The sequence below is a fragment of the Dissoconium aciculare genome, assembly GCF_010015565.1.
Source record: "Dissoconium aciculare CBS 342.82 unplaced genomic scaffold K489scaffold_1, whole genome shotgun sequence".
Taxonomy (NCBI): domain Eukaryota; kingdom Fungi; phylum Ascomycota; class Dothideomycetes; order Mycosphaerellales; family Dissoconiaceae; genus Dissoconium; species Dissoconium aciculare.
Genome location: NW_022984951.1, coordinates 2,313,764 through 2,330,450, shown reverse-complemented (window position 1 = coordinate 2,330,450; position 16,687 = coordinate 2,313,764). Strand labels below are relative to the sequence as shown.

Sequence of the window (16,687 nt, the reverse complement as noted above, 5' to 3'; positions counted from 1 at the left end):
AAGAGATAGTTGAGCAAGAGGAGGTAGAAGCACAAATAATAGAGCAGATGCCGAAGCCTTCAAAGCGTGCTAGCAGGTGTAGCAAGTGTGGTACATCAGGCCATAACTCTAGAACATGTAAAGTAGAGTAGCCAGTATTGATATATAACATATCTGAGTTTCAGAGCAATTCATTGAGTATTCGTTGAGATAATCAATATTGAAGGTGGTTCATGTTGAAATTGGTGGCCACGCCCTGGGGGTGGCCACGCCCTGGTGCTTGGCGTTAGCTTTTCTTAATTACATAATCACCGAGGCCGCCGCCGACCCTGACAACCAGAGACCTCCGCAATGTTTGTTCTTCTGCCTGCCTGTGGCCGTCAAAAGGCAATGTCCGATATATCTGAACACCTAGGTATGTTCTTCTAATGGCATCGTAGCAAGCTAGCAGCAGAGCATCTCTGATCTGATCCAGAGGCCAGTTCAGCTTGCATCCGACCTGTTATGTTTAAGAATATCGAATGAACATCGACGTGGCCATTGGCTTAATGCAACATCCCTTGTATTTGCAAACGTACATTCATCATGAAGCTCTCCACTTTACTTGTACAATTTCTTGCGATATCATGCCAGACTTCTGCCTACACACTTCTTAGCGACGAAGCACTCCAATCATTGCCTGGACCCGGTCATGACTTCAATATCGTTGATGGTGCGATCTTGTCGCCAATTCTCCAGACACGTGTACCAGGAACTCCTGGCTCGTTGGCGGTGCTCCAACATTTCATAGATTTCTTCAGGCAGAACTTACCTGAATGGAAGATAACGTTCCAGAACTCGAGTCAAACGACGCCAATCTCGAAGGGCCAACTCGTACCTTTTGTGAACTTCATCGCAACACGTGATCCACCATGGGCCCAAGGACAAGGCGATGTGGGCAGACTAGCACTGGTCGCACACTATGACTCAAAACTCACGCCGAAGGGATTCATTGGTGCTATTGATTCTGCGGCACCATGCGCCATGATACTGCATGCAGCACGGAGCATCGATCAGGCACTGACACAGAAGTGGAGTGCCATGGCAGCTGCGGGTGAAGATAGGGCGAGTAACCTCGATGATCATAAGGGCGTGCAGATATTGCTGCTTGATGGCGAAGAAGCATTCGTGACATGGACTGACGAAGATTCGATATATGGTGCTCGATCCCTGGCCGAAGAATGGGAGCAGTCCTCGTACGGTGCTTTCAGCAATTACAAGACGGCGCTTGGCTCGATCGATCTCTTTGTGCTTCTGGATCTTTTGGGCTCTTCCAATCCGACGGTACCATCTATGTTCAAAACAACGCATTGGGCATACCGGCGCATGGCTGACATCGAGACACGTCTGCGGAAATTGAAGAAGTTCAGAAGCTTACGAAGCCAGCCTTTTCTGCCCGAACATGACAAGACTGAGTATGACCAATGGCATGGTGGCGCCATCGGAGACGACCACGTGCCTTTCATGGCTCGAGGTGTTGACGTGTTGCATTTGATACCACTGCCATTTCCTGCTGTCTGGCATACGATCAACGACGATGGCGAACATCTCGATGCCGACGCTGTAGAGGATTGGGCCACTTTGACTACTGCATTTGCTGCTGAATGGCTTGACCTCGAAGGTCATATGAACACAAAACTCGGTCCATCTACTGTCAACTCCAGGAGGAACTTAATTCACGAACATGACGATACTGAACTGTGAGTTGATTACGAGACACGCAAAAGCCTACGACACAGGATCTGTGCTAATGAACTACAAGACAGATAACATGATGAACCATACCCCATTGCAATGATCGAACCAGACTCTTGAAGCAGAAGAGTGACATTCGTGCTATCCTCCGCTTAATATCGTGGTCACATTTGTTGTGCTACTGTGTGTTGCTCATAAGAGCCTGCTGTGGTGACTGCCAGATGAACAGGGACAAGCAAGCTACACGTCTCCAGTGAACCTTCAGGTGCCGATTCAAATGCAGAGAACACGTCCACACATCGACATTTTTCCAGAGAGAGCTCATCCTACGGCGATCTGGAGCTGTCGCCGCCGGGAGGACTTGTACGATCGTTACTAGCAACGTAAAACATATTCTGTCTTGTGCGTGAGTTCTCTGCTCGATGAATGTAGATCGATGCAATAAGCTCGCCAAGGTTCGTATTCGAGCAATGTGTAGCGCATAGCACAAAAGATTCCGACGAAGATGTTCTCTATTCTGGACATTAAAAAGACGATATTGGCATATCCGATAGCTGGAGAGCAGTGTGCGCTTTGGAAGGCAGGTAGGGGTGTCATCAGTTTCTCTATCTTATCATATGGCCTTTGTCGGCGCGGTTTACCGTGATATGGGGCGATACAAGCCGAGAGAGCATAGTCAAGGTGATGATAGGCAAGTTTCTTGGCGCTTTGAGGTAACAGTGAAGGCCTCTGGAATTGTCCGTGCCTGTGACGTGGAAGTCAAAGCATTCCAAGGTTGTTGTTTATATCCGCAAATACCGGCCCTAAGCTCAGCAATGCCAAAAGCGCGGTGCAAGGCTGTGACACACATTGTTCTGCCCATCGTCGATCATCATCATTGCGCAATACCTTTTTCCTTTCTTTCATCTTCAGATCGTAGCGATCATAATTTTTTGAGGCGCCATGAGCTGGTTCTGGAGTTCCTCGCAGAAAGCGCAGTCTGACGACCCGTTAAATAAGCTCGATCCATCATTACGAGATTTTCTGGACAAAGAAACACCGTCAAAACACGAGACGCACGACGGCGACAATCAGAGACTATCACGCGACACGCAAGAAATTTCAGCTACAGGCGATGCTCATTCACCAACCCAGGATCCTGCAGCGGCACCTGTAGCACCTCCTCAATCGCTCTATCAAGATGGGCGTTATGCGCATTTGTGGAAAACGTATGTAAATCACCAAGACATCGAGAATGCCGCCAAATCAGATGCGGATAGGCTGGCAGAGATTGTCAGTGTCTATAAAGAGCGGAAGGCAGAGATTGGCCGCGCGGCTCTAGAAAACTGCGTCGACTTTCAGCTTGGAATCAAGGAGTGCTTCAGCTCAGGAACATGGACTCAAAAAGCTGGAATGTGTAAGGAGGAAAACAAGGCTTTCAACCGATGCTTTGAGATGCAAAGTCGCTTCCTCAAGGCACTCGGATATCTTGCCATACAGCGATCTGCGGAGGACGATGAGCGGATACAAATGCACGCGGACAAACTCTATCACGAGATGCTGGATAGAGAGCGCAAGATCGCGGAAGCGAAAGCGCAAGGCCTCGAGGAGCCGAGCCTACCTCCGTTGATCGAACCGCAGGCTACAATGAAGGCACTTGGAACAGACAGCGCGTGGGCGCAAGCACGAATGATTGCACAAGAAAAGGGACAAGAGCTTAAGTTGAGCTCGTTCTCGCCAGACAAGCAGGCCGAGATAAGGGCGCGACTGAAGGGCAAATCGAAGGCTGAGCAGCAACTGGAACTACAGCTCGTTGCGGGCGAAAGCCGAGCCACCCTGGACTACGCCATACGGATTCGTGAGCAAATGGAGGAGGAAAGGAAGAACAGAGCCGATCGGCGAGCTCGTGGAAAGGAGACTTTCGGCGACACCATCAAGAGATACTGGGGCTGGGAGCAATAGCTGCTGACCACACACACCGGAACGCGTGATAAGAGAGCAAGGTAGGCAGCCATGCATATCAATTCCTCTCGCGTGCACTGTGCAGCCGTGATATCACGTCTGCTAAGACCTATGATTCGTCGCCTGCGAGGGAGGGGTGTGAACCTCCGGAGCGTGCGCCGATACACCAATGAACCTCGAAATGGCCTCATCACGGAATAGTCCGTATAGGTTTGTGCACAGGAAGCGGGGGTTCAGCGCATCTGGCATTTCCTCTGATGACCGAGTACTTTGCGTCAGATGACTGCTGACTGCTGACAACGGATGAGCATGCTGTACTGCTGATTGACTCAATTCGACGCCGTGAGCACTCCGTCCTTGTCGGTTGTGAAGTGGAAGCATGTCATTCATAGGGCACGATTCGTCAGCCTCGAGCACATTGCACAAAACATAGCCAGGTTGTCATGAGCTGATTATTCATTTCGGCGCGTCTTGGGCCGGTCATTGGCATCTCTCTCGAGCATTGGAGTTCTTGCCATCACCACTAGAGGAAACATAGTCTATTATTGATCGGTAGGCTAGTCTTGTCGTTGTATATTTTCAGTCTTTTCTCATAGCCGAACCTCAACTGCTGTGTGACCTCGAACAACTTTAACGCACAAGTAAGCTTCGCAGGTATGGTACTTTCTTGATCATGGTGCATGTTGACGCCGGAGCTATACGCATCTCCAACCTACATTGAGTCTGTAACAGGCCGAGTGCCCGGTTCGTCTGCAATTGTGTGAGCATCCGTTGGGCAACCTGGACGACTGTGCCATCTCTGTATCCTCGAAATGAACCGCGGCGGCTGCTAGACTATGCCGCGTCAGAATCCCATTGAGCGAGTGGTCTTGCTAAGGGCTCTCATCCATCCTTCACAAGATGCTCGTGGTTTGGGCCTATCGATGATGCTTTGCCTGTGGTTGGGAATTTTGGTGCACTCGGCTCAGGCCCATGCGGCTGCCTACATGGTGCAACTCAAACTCTGCTTCCTTCCCCGTAAGCGTAGATCTCCGCTCGACCTCGGGATCTAGAGCTCCCAAGATGTGCCAAGTCCTTCGCTTTGTGAAGCACTTTGTGAAGCAGAACCATTCGCTCGAGGCCTGGACTTCATCCCGCCTATGAGCAAGAATCAGGGCTTACCGGACATTCCTACCCACCCAGGAAGATGCATGGACGGTGGGAATGACGTTCGGATTACAGCGTGGTGAGTCTCTGCGACAGTGTAGAGATTTACCCTGTTGGGCGGCAAGTTGGGATATGTACAGCAAATGAGCATACAGCACATGTCGTTGTGCCACAGGGTATTCGTGAAGCACCCCACGCTCATTTGGAAATGCCTCCATACCTAAGTAGCTGCGAGTCAGGCCGCAAAGCGGCCTCCGAGGATGTCGCAAGCATGTCGACTGGACATGGTTGGAGGGATTTTGGAGTGAAGGCAATATATACCGGCAGATCTGAGCCCACGATAGGTGCCACATCTCCATGCACACAGACATCCCAGCCCAATGCTTATTCCAAACAGTGCCACGAGGATTAAATGATGCAAGCGCTGACCCGGTCACTCATCCTCCTTCGTCCTTCCGAGGCCGAATGTAGTATGATGCTTATGGTGCGCATGGTGCTCAGAGCCTATAGTAGCCGGCCACGAGCACATCGGGCATCATCGGATTGTCTAGATAGAGTTCAGGGTGGAACACACATCATACCCACGATGTTCTTGCGACTTCAAGTTCAGCATAGCCCCGTACCCGAACGCGTCGAGTGCGTCTGACCTTACGACAATCCTGGGTCTGACTGTGCTGTGCTGCAGCCCTGATCAGCGTGTGCAGACGGTGATTATGTTGCTCGTCATCCCACACATGCACTCCCCGTGCTGTTGCTGTATGCATACAAGCCCAGTCGTGCAGGATGTGTTTGACGCCACTTCTCCCTCCTGATCGAACAGCCCGTATAATGCCAGCCCGGGAGCACAACGAGGGAGCGATGCGTGACTGAAGTCCGCGGGCGACAAGGAAACGTCAACGTGGGGTGACTCCCCCACTAATAACATTTTCCCTGAAGATCTCCAGGGCTCTCGTGAATGCAAACCGTGAAGCACACGACTACCGAAGTGCAAGATGACATTGACTCGGCTGCAGTCCAATGTTGCGACTCGCAAATCCCACGATGCATACATACCTAGCATCCCGCATGGTCGTGGGTGTGGGGCTTCCGCCCTACATGTAAGTTAGGTACAGAAAGATATATCCATGGATGTTAGGTATATTCGAAGGCTGGCGTGGTAGACCCTGCAGGCGCATTGCTCTGTTGCAACCCAGCTGCTCATCAGTCCTTACCGACAATATCCATGGTTGCCCAGGTGTGAACAATCGACATTTCTGACAAAAGACGATTTCCCGCGACGAGAACAGCCCATCACACCTGATCGCGTAAATAATCGTGCTCATTTTCTGCCAATTTCGTCGTGTCTGCCGACCTGCTTGGTCTTCGAGAGCCATGAACCATGCTTCCATATTCGCATGTGAGCCCCGCCGTTTCATAACCCAGGAATTCGCGATACAAGGACTCTCAGGCTTCAACTTTCCTGTTAGACGCGCCCACACATGCACTCATCATCACAAGTCACGCAAGTTAATAAATGTCTCACAAGTGGAAAGTGTCCGACACTGATCACCACCCACGAGCCATTTCGGTCTCACGTCCCGTGAATCCGACGCTCAAGAAATCCTACGTGGGGAATTGCGCAGTGCCCCACCAGTAGCGGGCGTGTCGTCATGTTGGTCAGCACTATGCGACCCGTTCGGCGGACGGCGGTTTGGCCTGCGAGGAATATCGGCCCCAACACCGACTACATTTTGCGTTTTGTCTGTTAATGGTCACAAGATCTCCCTCTCTCACAGAAGAGGTTGTGCACAGCAGTTCCGAGACTGTATGCCAAAAAGACAGATGAGTTGGGAGGGTAAAACAAGCCCGATTCACAACGTGGGCAAATATGCAGCTTCATGGCAATCCAGGTTGACACCGTGATGAGCAATGTGATGCGCATACATGTACTTTCAGCTGCTGACACTCATCTCGTTTAGATTGCCGCACACATGATCGGTGCCGACCCATCCTCACCTTGCAATCATCCAGATACATAAACCTGCAGGCTTGCATTGGCGTCCTGCACCCTCACCGTGCTTCTGCAGACTCATAGGGACTTGCATCACAAGGTCCAAAGAATTCCCCATGTCGCCTAGTCGTGGGTCACTGCTCGAAATGGGAAATATTGTCCAATGGAAAAATGTTCTTGAGAAACATTTATCAATTATGCACCCGGAATGGTCTGCACGGCAAGCCGTGATGCTGCGGTAGATTGAAGCTGATGCCGACATGACCAATTACCGAGCCGGCCGTCTGCATGCATGCCATCAACCAGCTCAGCGTGTGAATGCCCCGACCTGTGAATGGGGCAGCAATGCAGACGCTGTCAGCCACCACCACTCATAGCGGCTCATCATAGGCGAAGACAGCGCAATAGAAACAACGCAACATGGACAACGCAACACCAAAGTGACGTGTCGTGCACAGGAGCTTTTCCAGCGCGCGTTGAGACAACGGACGGCACGAGGTCAGTTATATTGAGAACAGTTGCAGCCCAACGCCTGCTGATCATCGTAATCACAATGCTTACATATGCTTCGCTCCGCTTGCGACCTAGGTTACAGCTACGTCTTGTTAATGAAGAGCCCGAGGTAGATCTGGTAGCACCACAGCTGGTAAACAAGAATCACAAATCTGATTATTTGACTAACGCCCATGAAATTCTTCCGGTGTGCAGCTGCGTGGACCATCTGACGTGCTGCCCGCATGGACTAATGTAGAGTGCTCTAGCTGGGTACAATATGCATGTCATTCCAGGCTGCTTTGCAAACCTGCATGCACGGGATGCACGAAATGTGCTGGACGGTCGACATGATCGACCCAGTAAAGATAACCGACAATCTCAGCGCGATCGAGACACTATCGAATCGAGCGCCCACGAGATCGAAAAAGATGTCACAATGGAATCTGAAGGGAGTCATGGTAGCCTCGACGGCGTTCGTCTTGCGTGTAGACAATATTGACGTTTTTGAGAGGGAACCATACGTGCGCGCGCGCGCCGTTGAGCTTTCAGATCCGATCGCACGGTGCATGCAATATCTGCAGGGCTAGCCTGCTCCATCACAACCAGAAGCGGGTTGTTTCCGAGGTTGGTAAAGTTTGATGTTGAGTCCCACACATGTCATCGAGCGGAAACACCGTCTTCCAGGCTTAGGCGACTGTGCACTGAGCGCATACAGTGTCTAAAAGTCTTGGTGCAATGAGCAACGAACTCATCGCACACCGACATGGTCACATGACTTGCCTGCGCTGTTGACCGACCGTTGCGACCCTCGGGCAGCGCTAGCAAATGTCCGGGTCTTTCGCAAGGTTGCATGGCTGCCACTACTCGAGTAGTTCAGCACCAGGCTCGCGGATTTGGGATTTAACCAATGCGGTACCGGCAAGCCTTGGAAGTTAATTGATTCGGTGAAGAAGTCTAGGAAGTATCTCGAGCAGGCCGGATGAGGAGGACGTCAACCTTCTATCCACTCGCGATAGGTGTCAATGCATCGTTTCGGACGTCGCAAGCGCTGAGAGAATGGGATGATTCGGCCTCACTCCGCCATCGATAAGTAGGTCACGTCACCTGCATGTCAGGACGAGACAACGCATCGGCTGCACTCAGCTTACGGCGCGGTCAATGATAACAGCACACGGCAAAATGAGGAGAGCGAGTCGTCTGTTGAGTACCGGAATTGTGAGCCACGCCGCTCTCATGTTCACTAGATGTGTCTAGCTTGCCGGACCGCAAGCTCCATGCTCTGCTGGCAAGGATCAGTCAATTATTTGGGAGTCCCGCCCCTGTGGAGCGGCACACCAGATTTGACGGAGACACCATGATGGGAGAAGCGTGTGGGTGTCGCATTCGTGGACACATCTGTCTATCCTGGTGGTCGATACAGGTTCAGCAGAGGAGGGGATCAAATCATTCACAATTGAGCTTGTCGAAGGCTCAATGCCTTCCCGGATTACGGACGTCCGGCAGCAGGCCCTGTGATCCGCTCCTGCTGATTTTATCAACAAGCCATTGCTGGGGCATTCCACCAACGACAACTGGATTCGAGTGTCCAGACCACATGTCAGCCGCCGGGACCCAAGATTCCAGCGGTCGCAGGAAGCGGAGCGGCCCACGATGTCCCGATCTGTTCTTTGCTTTTGAAGACTGCTAGTTCAGCGGGAACCCTAGTTTCAGCTAGCTGGCAGGCGGTCATTCGCAATCAATATAGCAGTTGAGATCGCGAGGACATTTCGAAGATGAGATGCGCCATTGTGGGCGTCCATTATGTCATATCATGACTTTCAGGGAGTTTGACTCGCTCCTATGCTCCATGGAAATAATGGCCATCAGACGCGGGCGTGGGTGAGAGGAGATTATGCGTGGGTGATGGTCAACCTCCTCTACGTAGCCCAGCTTGAAACGGGATGCCCATGCTGGCCGGAATACATGGGTGCACACCAGGAACAGACCAGGCACTTCCGCCCGCCGATGCCCTCACCAAGGCTTGAGGGAACCGTGATGACGGCTTAGCCAAATGTTATTGCACCCACGACGACCAGTAGTACGGGATTGCAGGCTCGCCTGTGGACCCGTGGCGGTCGGACGTGCCTGTGAAGAGGTCAACGGGCGAGTGCGTGCGTACATAGGCTCTACTTGAGATGACCACGACTGAGCAATGATATTACACGGAGAGCAGTTGGCAAACGGGATTTGTCGCAGGTGGAACGCGGCGTGCGCATCTTTAGGACAAGAATAATGAGGAGGAGGAAGAAAGGAGGAGCTAGTGCTTTGATGGCCATCATCGGCACTGTCCCGAAGCACCAGCTCGTGCGACATCTTGGCTCTGTGCGCTGCGCTATTGAAGGACGGTCGCTCGGCTACTTCTGCATAGTTCATGGACAGTATCCGCGGTTGGCATCACCACCGGCGGCCAGTGTGTTGGATGTCTGTGTGCGTGTGTGTGTGCGCGTACGTGCGCCAGGCATCTGTGTGTGGACTATTTGCGTGGATATGTGCACGCAGGGATTATGTATATATATCTAGGTACCTACTCACTCTCACACCCCCCTCCCCATCCCCCGGTTCCTTGGACCTTCTGCGAGTGTGTGGCTGTTGCTGTCATCATAATCGGGCGCCCACGAACATGTGTTTTGACGCTGGATTGGGGCACTTCCGCCCCACCCACCCGGCAATCATCATGTCCTGCCCGCAAGCCCCCCTATTAGCGGCACAGGCAGTGCCTCTCTTCTCTTCCCTTGACGTGAACTTCAGCACTGTGGCCCACCCGGCATGCACCACATCTCTACTGTATAGTACCTAGTACTCATGCAGGCCGTGAGACGTGGTATATTCCTATCACCGGCTTTCAAATTATTCGACGTGCGAACTCCGATGGGCACGCATATGTACCTACCTACGTATCCTCCAGCCATGCATTGTCCATGAACGTGCTCGCCCGAAGCTACATCTCGTCACTGCCTAGCACCTGGCCAGCATTTGGTAGACTTCCATCCCGCGGGCCGTGACACTCGGCGCAAAAGTCTCTTTCACGTTTGCGATCCAGCCGTTGTTGACCAACAGAAGCCTACTTGCCTCGATGTCCGTTAGTCCTCCCTTTGCACAAGCTAGACTTTTTCGTCGTCGAGGAACCCCCAACTTTGGACTCCCAGGTCCTGGAATGCCCCCCCCCCTGATGAGCGACGATGACGATGGGCCCTCGCCTGCGGTCTTGCATCAGGGCTCGGCTGTCACGGCTACCCAACTGACGCCAGAGGTCTCGATCGAATTGCAGATTTTGAAGGTAACGATGCAGCGACAGGACGGAGGAGGTCTCATTGCACGATGGCCGTCTGCGCCCTTCTGACATTCGAGAGGGGACATCGGAAAAGCGTGTGAGCGGTGTAGACGCAGACTTGTAGCAAGTGATGCGATCTTGGCCCTGCGTCCGCTGCCAGAACGCTGGCGACAATCCCATTGAACACTACCGATCCAAGTGATGGATGCTTTGCTAGTAAAGACTACCCGGATAGCAAAAGCGGTCATTCACGCATCCTGTTGATTCATCTCATTAACGAGAGATGCTCGCAAATTGGTCAGGTCATGTCGTTCGCCTGTGCTTGCGCCGACTTCATGCAGGCGTCGACTCTACACCACAGAACCACTTCTATAGGCCAATTTGGAAATCACTTGCGCGCATCGGTTACTTGGACTACCTCAAGCAACCTCTAGATCGATCGCGCTTGTTCATACTTGACTTGTTGTTAACACTTCTGTCTTTCCTTCCTCCCTCGCGGATTTATGATTGCCACTATTCCTGTGAACCCTTCTACGATCGCCTCTGGTCCCCAACTTGTTCCACACCTGTCGTCAGACCACCCACAAGCCCAGTGCTTGGGATCGCGCCAACTCTATCTACTCGACTAATACTACTTGTTGTCGTCCTGGGCCCAACTTTGGTTGTCGTCAAAGTTCTAACACTTTTTGACTGAACAACCGAGACATCACTTGTTGTCGTCGCCATCCGACGCTCACTCTACAACTAACTCACTGAAAGGACGCTCAAGACGTCCTTTCGAATCATTCATCCTGGCTGCTACTCAGACCCATTACTACCACAGTCATTACCACGAGCCATTCCCTCACAGTCTAGATCAAATTTCTGAGCCCAACCACGACGTCTCTGAGTCTGTAGCTGTCGAACGTCGAACGTCTTCACATCGCTCATCTCCATGGTCGGACTTCCGGCACTACAGCAACGAATCGTCACGGAGAAGCCATTTCATGTCAGATCGAGCTTCAGAGCAGACCCATCACAAACCAGCTCGCCCGACTATACAGGACGAGCGCACAAGCAACCCAGACTCGCGCGCTCCGGAGCGCGAGTCCGTCACGTCAACAAGCGCACCCGTTTCTCATGCACAGAGCGAGTTTCGCCCGCCTCTTCGGCATGCTCGAACAGTCGAGCTCCCGCCGCTGCCGCAGGCATTGGGAGCCATCGGCGGCGGCTTCTCGCCAGCTCCTCGTTCTGCTGGGGTCGCCTCCATGTTGAACCCGGTCAATTCAGATGAGGTCGAATTTGAGCGCCGGCGCAAGTATCCGAAACTTGATTCACCCACTGCATCAGCGACTGCTTTGCCACCTCCGGCTATCAGTGAGCAGTCTCAGCGAAGCGTGACTAGCAATGCAATCCCTCCTTCGCAACCTCCAGCGAGCAATCTAAATGAGCCAAACTCTCGGAGAATACTTACTCCAAGATCGCCTTCCATGCATCGCGCTGCAAGTCTTAGCCAGCTGCATTATTCCGCTGCCGCGAACCTCGGCGCACAGCAAGGGCAGAACTCTGGTTCGCCACACGGTCGTACATACTCTGTCGAACCGGGTGTCGCCGGTGTGCCCGCTATGCCAACTCCGTCCGCTGCTATTCGACAGTCGTATGGCTTCCCTTCCCAGATGTCGCCGGTGATCCGCGGTCAAGACAGCGGCGGTGCTGGCATCGCATCTGGCGCTGCATCTGGGAGCACAAGCCCAACATCATCCTACAGTCAAGCAGGTCATGGCTCTCCAGGTAACTATGCATCGGGACCGAGCTCTGCAGGACCACACGCATCGAGGAATGATCCTATGTACGCACCGCGAAGCGCATCGTTCTCGGTGGTCGCCTCTGGTGGTTCAGCCGCTTATCAGATGATGACTATTCCAACCAGCTCTGGGCCTGTCCAGCTGCCGGTCGATGTGCAAGCCGCTTCAAGGGTTGCCGACGACAAGCGGAAACGAAACGCAGGAGCCAGCGCCCGGTTCCGCCAGCGGCGCAAAGAAAAGGAGAAGGAAGCATCAACCACCATCGCCAATCTGGAGCAGAAGCTCAAGGAAGCCGTAGAGGAAGTTGACTTCTATGCCCGGGAATGCAACGTTCTCTCTGCCGCGTTGCTTCAGGCGCCTGGAGGCGACCGACATTTTCCTCGGCCGATTTCGCCTCGCAGACTTCGTGGGAAATCTCATCGCTCCGCGAGCTCTGCATTGACCCACCATCACAGCTCGGATACCCTGGGCGAGAGAGGCAGTTCGGATGAAGGCCGAAATGTCAGGCGTAGAATCTCCATCGCGACTCTCCCGCAGGCTCCACCTCCACATCCTTCCACACAGCAATCGGGTCCGCCTTACCACCCTCAGCAACAGTATCAGGCACATGGCTACAGTCAACCTCACGCACCACTTCCCTTGGTATCACTGCCTCCCCTTCACTCGTCCACCAACGCGACACCAGAAGGCAGCAACAGCGGAGAGGCCGACACGGCTGCCAACTCTAGGCCTGCGCCGCCGTCTCATGGTGGTCGCGGACTCTTACCTGCGCCCCAGCCAAGCTCACACCTTCTCCAAGCGCCGCCTCACGCCGGGCCGTGGAATCCCTACGCTGCGGAAAGGCGGTCTGTGTCTGGTCCTGGCCCAACCCGAGACGGACGATGAACGCTACTGCTCATATGTTGATTTTTCTTTTCACGATTTCATGTTTCGGGACGGACGGCCTCTCCTGCGAAACACACAAGCACATTGAACGATGCTACAGCGATTTTGTTATCTGCATAAGATACCCAACCTCGAATTTTCCGCCTTGATTTCTGCTCGAAGCGCGTCTTTGTCTCAGCGCCTCGTTACTAAAGCCATCCTATATTTGGCTTTCATTTATAAATTGTCCTCAACTAGATTGTCAAGTAGCGGATCACACGATCCTATTCTTGTAAAGTAATTAATGCTTCCTCCATATTATTACCCTGTACACAATGGCCATATTGTTGATATCTAGCGACAACTCAGGCAGTCATGCAGCCTGTCACCGCCATATGTGTTGTCCTGCTTAGGTCGAAAGGTCTATATTGCGATGCAGGGCGGCATACGTTTTGATCGTCTTCACTCGCCAACTTTCCAGCACTGCACAACTCGTATAGCTTCGCATCCGACATGCGCAGCGCCATGGAAGCCGATCGGCACGACAATCCCCTCCTCGTGGTCGTAATCGTAATCATGGAGTTGGGCGTCACCACACACCACCATTGTGGTCAATAATAAATTGCGACTCTCTGGACCACCACTTTCTCTTCGAAAGCCGGGACTTGGGACTATTGGCACATCCCCGTCCCGGACGGGAGCGCGGATCAACCGCTTGAACGACTAGTTGTAATCTCGAATTCATGGAACCTTGGGATCCCTGACGGGCAAGGATGGCCCTGCGCGGCCGGCAATGTGAAATAACGCGACATACAGTAAACACAACATTCCAACAACGTTCCATCAATGATGCACACCTCGACAAAAAGAATTTGCTATGTGTTTTGTATGAGGTGCCTGCCCCTGCACGTTCGACGGCCGTAACAGCGCAGGCGTGCATGAGCATTGACGGCCTTGATCTGACCAAGAGATGCCACTCAATCGTCTACGATTATACGAGATATCTGCAAGGAGGCGGCACAAGCGAGTTGTTGGCCTTGGCCTCACCGACGTTATGTCGTCGCGAGATAATGCAGGCGACGTGACTCCGCCATGCAGCAAAGAAGGATTGCGGCTGCGTTATAGCGGATGGGCCACATGCGTCTAGGCACAACATTACCGTTTCACCGCTGCTTCGACACCCTGCTGCTGCGGTCGGTATGGCGGCATCGCGTACGATGACGATGCATGTTGGAGGACCCCCACGACCGCGGAGAACATTTAGTGACCCATGCTAGAAGGGATGACACATTGTATTTCCTCGGCCTGGCGAGGTACCACAACGAAGACAAAATCTGTTCACTGGATGCGTTGCTCGGCCTGAACCTTCAGAGTCGCTTGATGACAATGACAGCGATGTCAACTCAAATTTGCGCTGGCCCGTGGCAGTCCATCCCTCTGCGATCGACAGCACACGCAGACCACCATGCTGACGGACACGAGAGTCGGTAAGGTCCGTGGGTAGTCGTAATCATGTAGTGATTAGCTTGACAATCCTTCGGAGAGCTAACACGATCCCCTGTCGCTCGAAAGCCGATGGCACGGAACGTGTCACGGTCTCGTGCCCGATGGAAGACGCAACACGAGACAATGATAAGCAGTCGGGCGTAAGCGCTACGGCACTTCGTCACACAATCCCGAATCACATCCACCTGGACTGCACTGGACTCCCCTGTCTGATGTGATACAGCCAACGGGCCCCGAATGTTGCAATCATTGCGAAACACGAGAAATTCCGTTCAGCTGCTGATGTTCCCCGAGCGGGCCCTCCTGCGAAAGGCAACGTCGGCGCTACTGCAGACATGCTGAGGACAAATTCATCAGACTCACAGTGCCGCCCGCGCGGCTCGGCTAGTCCCGCAATTGGCTGTCCACTCCCGCCCGGACTTTACACTGTTTTCCCGTTTCGACGATCTCGAGACAAGACGGCCACACTCGTCATAATCCATGGATATTGATTGCGGCATGGAACGTTGCATGAGAACGCGCCGAAGGACACCGCCGCCAGTGCAGACGGCCTGACGGGTCCCTTGCAGACCCCAACAAACCCACTACAACAAGTATGAGGCATTTCACTATGCAAACGCACACAGTGGCACAATCGACAATCCTCAGCGTCATCTGCCGATGCTTGCATGATGTCTTGGGCTCAAGGAATGGCCCTAGCTCATCAATCAAATTGACGCACCCTGACCGCTGCTTTCCATGCTGCGGAACAAATCCTGCTTGGGACATGGAGGCCGACGGCTGACCGCCACCTCAGGCGAAACACCACGGCAATGACACTACGGTATTGCCACAGCGGACCCAGCAACCAGGGAACTGCTCCATGCTGCAGGCGGTCCTGCTTCCCCGTCGGAAGCGCCGTCGTTCATCGTCCGATAGCGCACCTCATTGCTAGGGCAGCCTTCAAAGAAACCGACTCGACGCCAAGGGACCGGGTTTTGCGCCCGGCTCATACGGGGCGCAAATGACAAACGGCGCCATTTGCTCCCCCGGTACATTCGTGTTGGATCCTGTCGGCCAATGGAAGCAATACATGGAACATGTCCATCAAGTCCGTGCGAAGGGAGGGAATCGCTGACACCGATATTGAGATCGACTCTACATTGGGCTGCACCGTTCCAACATTGTGAGAGTCGTGACGATATTGGGCGAGGTTCATGAGCACGTTGCCGACGGTCACGAATCACTCGCAGCCGGCAAGCTTGGAGCTATAGTTCAAGTCATTTGGAGATATGTTTATGTCTGTCCGCCTGCGGATCAACAACTTTATCTGTGTGCGTGGCTTTGGTCAACTGCAAGCTCTGGTTTCTACCACTGTTCGCACCTGCGCTGTGACTTGTGTCATCGACAGGCAAGATTGTTCTACGAGACCTGCGCAATAGATGCATCAGAAGTCTTCCCTGATTTGCAATTACCGGTATGTGGCTCATCCACATGATCAGGCGTCCCACTCAACTCGGACGGCCCGTCGGATCGACGGCATTCAATATAAATGCCAGCAAGTATCGATGTACTTGCCAAGTTGTCAATGCGAAGACTCATGTGTTCTGCTAAGTAATCTAGATCCTTCCAAGGGCGCACCTATGGAACATGGCCGAAAGATCCGAAAGATAGACTATGACAGAGCCGTGAATTGAAATACATTCGATTGTGAACTCCGCGGGAACTATGTCACGTCCCGAGAGCTAACAGACCCGTTGAAAACGTGCTCCAGTCACAAGACAAGAACTTTGGAAGACACGACTCGTCCGCGTAGAAGCCGCGCGAGATGATTCATAATGATGGGCATCAGTATATTTTCGGGCCGAACGAATCACACCTCGCATCTACAAGAACGCGCAGATAACCTTCCACTTGACTTGGCCAGGCTGGAATATTGACCATCTATCTGAAACACTC

At 52.9% G+C, this 16,687-nt stretch overlaps 4 protein-coding genes across 4 annotated transcripts; 3 read left to right on the top strand and 1 right to left on the bottom strand.

Moving 5' to 3' along the window:
• Positions 1–361: 361 nt before the first annotated feature.
• Positions 362–1,941, top strand: K489DRAFT_25511 (glutaminyl-peptide cyclotransferas-like protein). The gene is made up of 3 exons (XM_033599997.1): positions 362–394; positions 457–1,718; positions 1,781–1,941. Exons 2-3 carry the CDS (start codon positions 565–567, stop codon positions 1,791–1,793), a joined length of 1,167 nt encoding a protein of 388 aa, XP_033464771.1. The 5' UTR covers positions 362–394; positions 457–564; the 3' UTR covers positions 1,794–1,941.
• A 714-nt stretch (positions 1,942–2,655) lies between these two features.
• K489DRAFT_366851 (uncharacterized protein) lies at positions 2,656–3,654 on the top strand (the record flags this gene model as incomplete). Its single annotated transcript, XM_033602813.1, has 1 exon — positions 2,656–3,654. The coding sequence occupies one exon, from the start codon at positions 2,656–2,658 to the stop codon at positions 3,652–3,654; it is 999 nt and encodes a 332-aa protein (XP_033464770.1).
• A 7,437-nt stretch (positions 3,655–11,091) lies between these two features.
• K489DRAFT_375869 (uncharacterized protein) lies at positions 11,092–13,601 on the top strand. Its single transcript, XM_033603781.1, has one exon. It carries the CDS (start codon positions 11,582–11,584, stop codon positions 13,262–13,264), a length of 1,683 nt encoding a protein of 560 aa, XP_033464769.1. The 5' UTR covers positions 11,092–11,581; the 3' UTR covers positions 13,265–13,601.
• A 1,525-nt stretch (positions 13,602–15,126) lies between these two features.
• K489DRAFT_25428 (uncharacterized protein) lies at positions 15,127–15,627 on the bottom strand. The gene has a single exon (XM_033599983.1). The coding sequence runs from the start codon at positions 15,515–15,517 to the stop codon at positions 15,221–15,223; it is 297 nt and encodes a 98-aa protein (XP_033464768.1). The 5' UTR covers positions 15,518–15,627; the 3' UTR covers positions 15,127–15,220.
• Between the last annotated feature and the right edge of the window lie 1,060 nt (positions 15,628–16,687).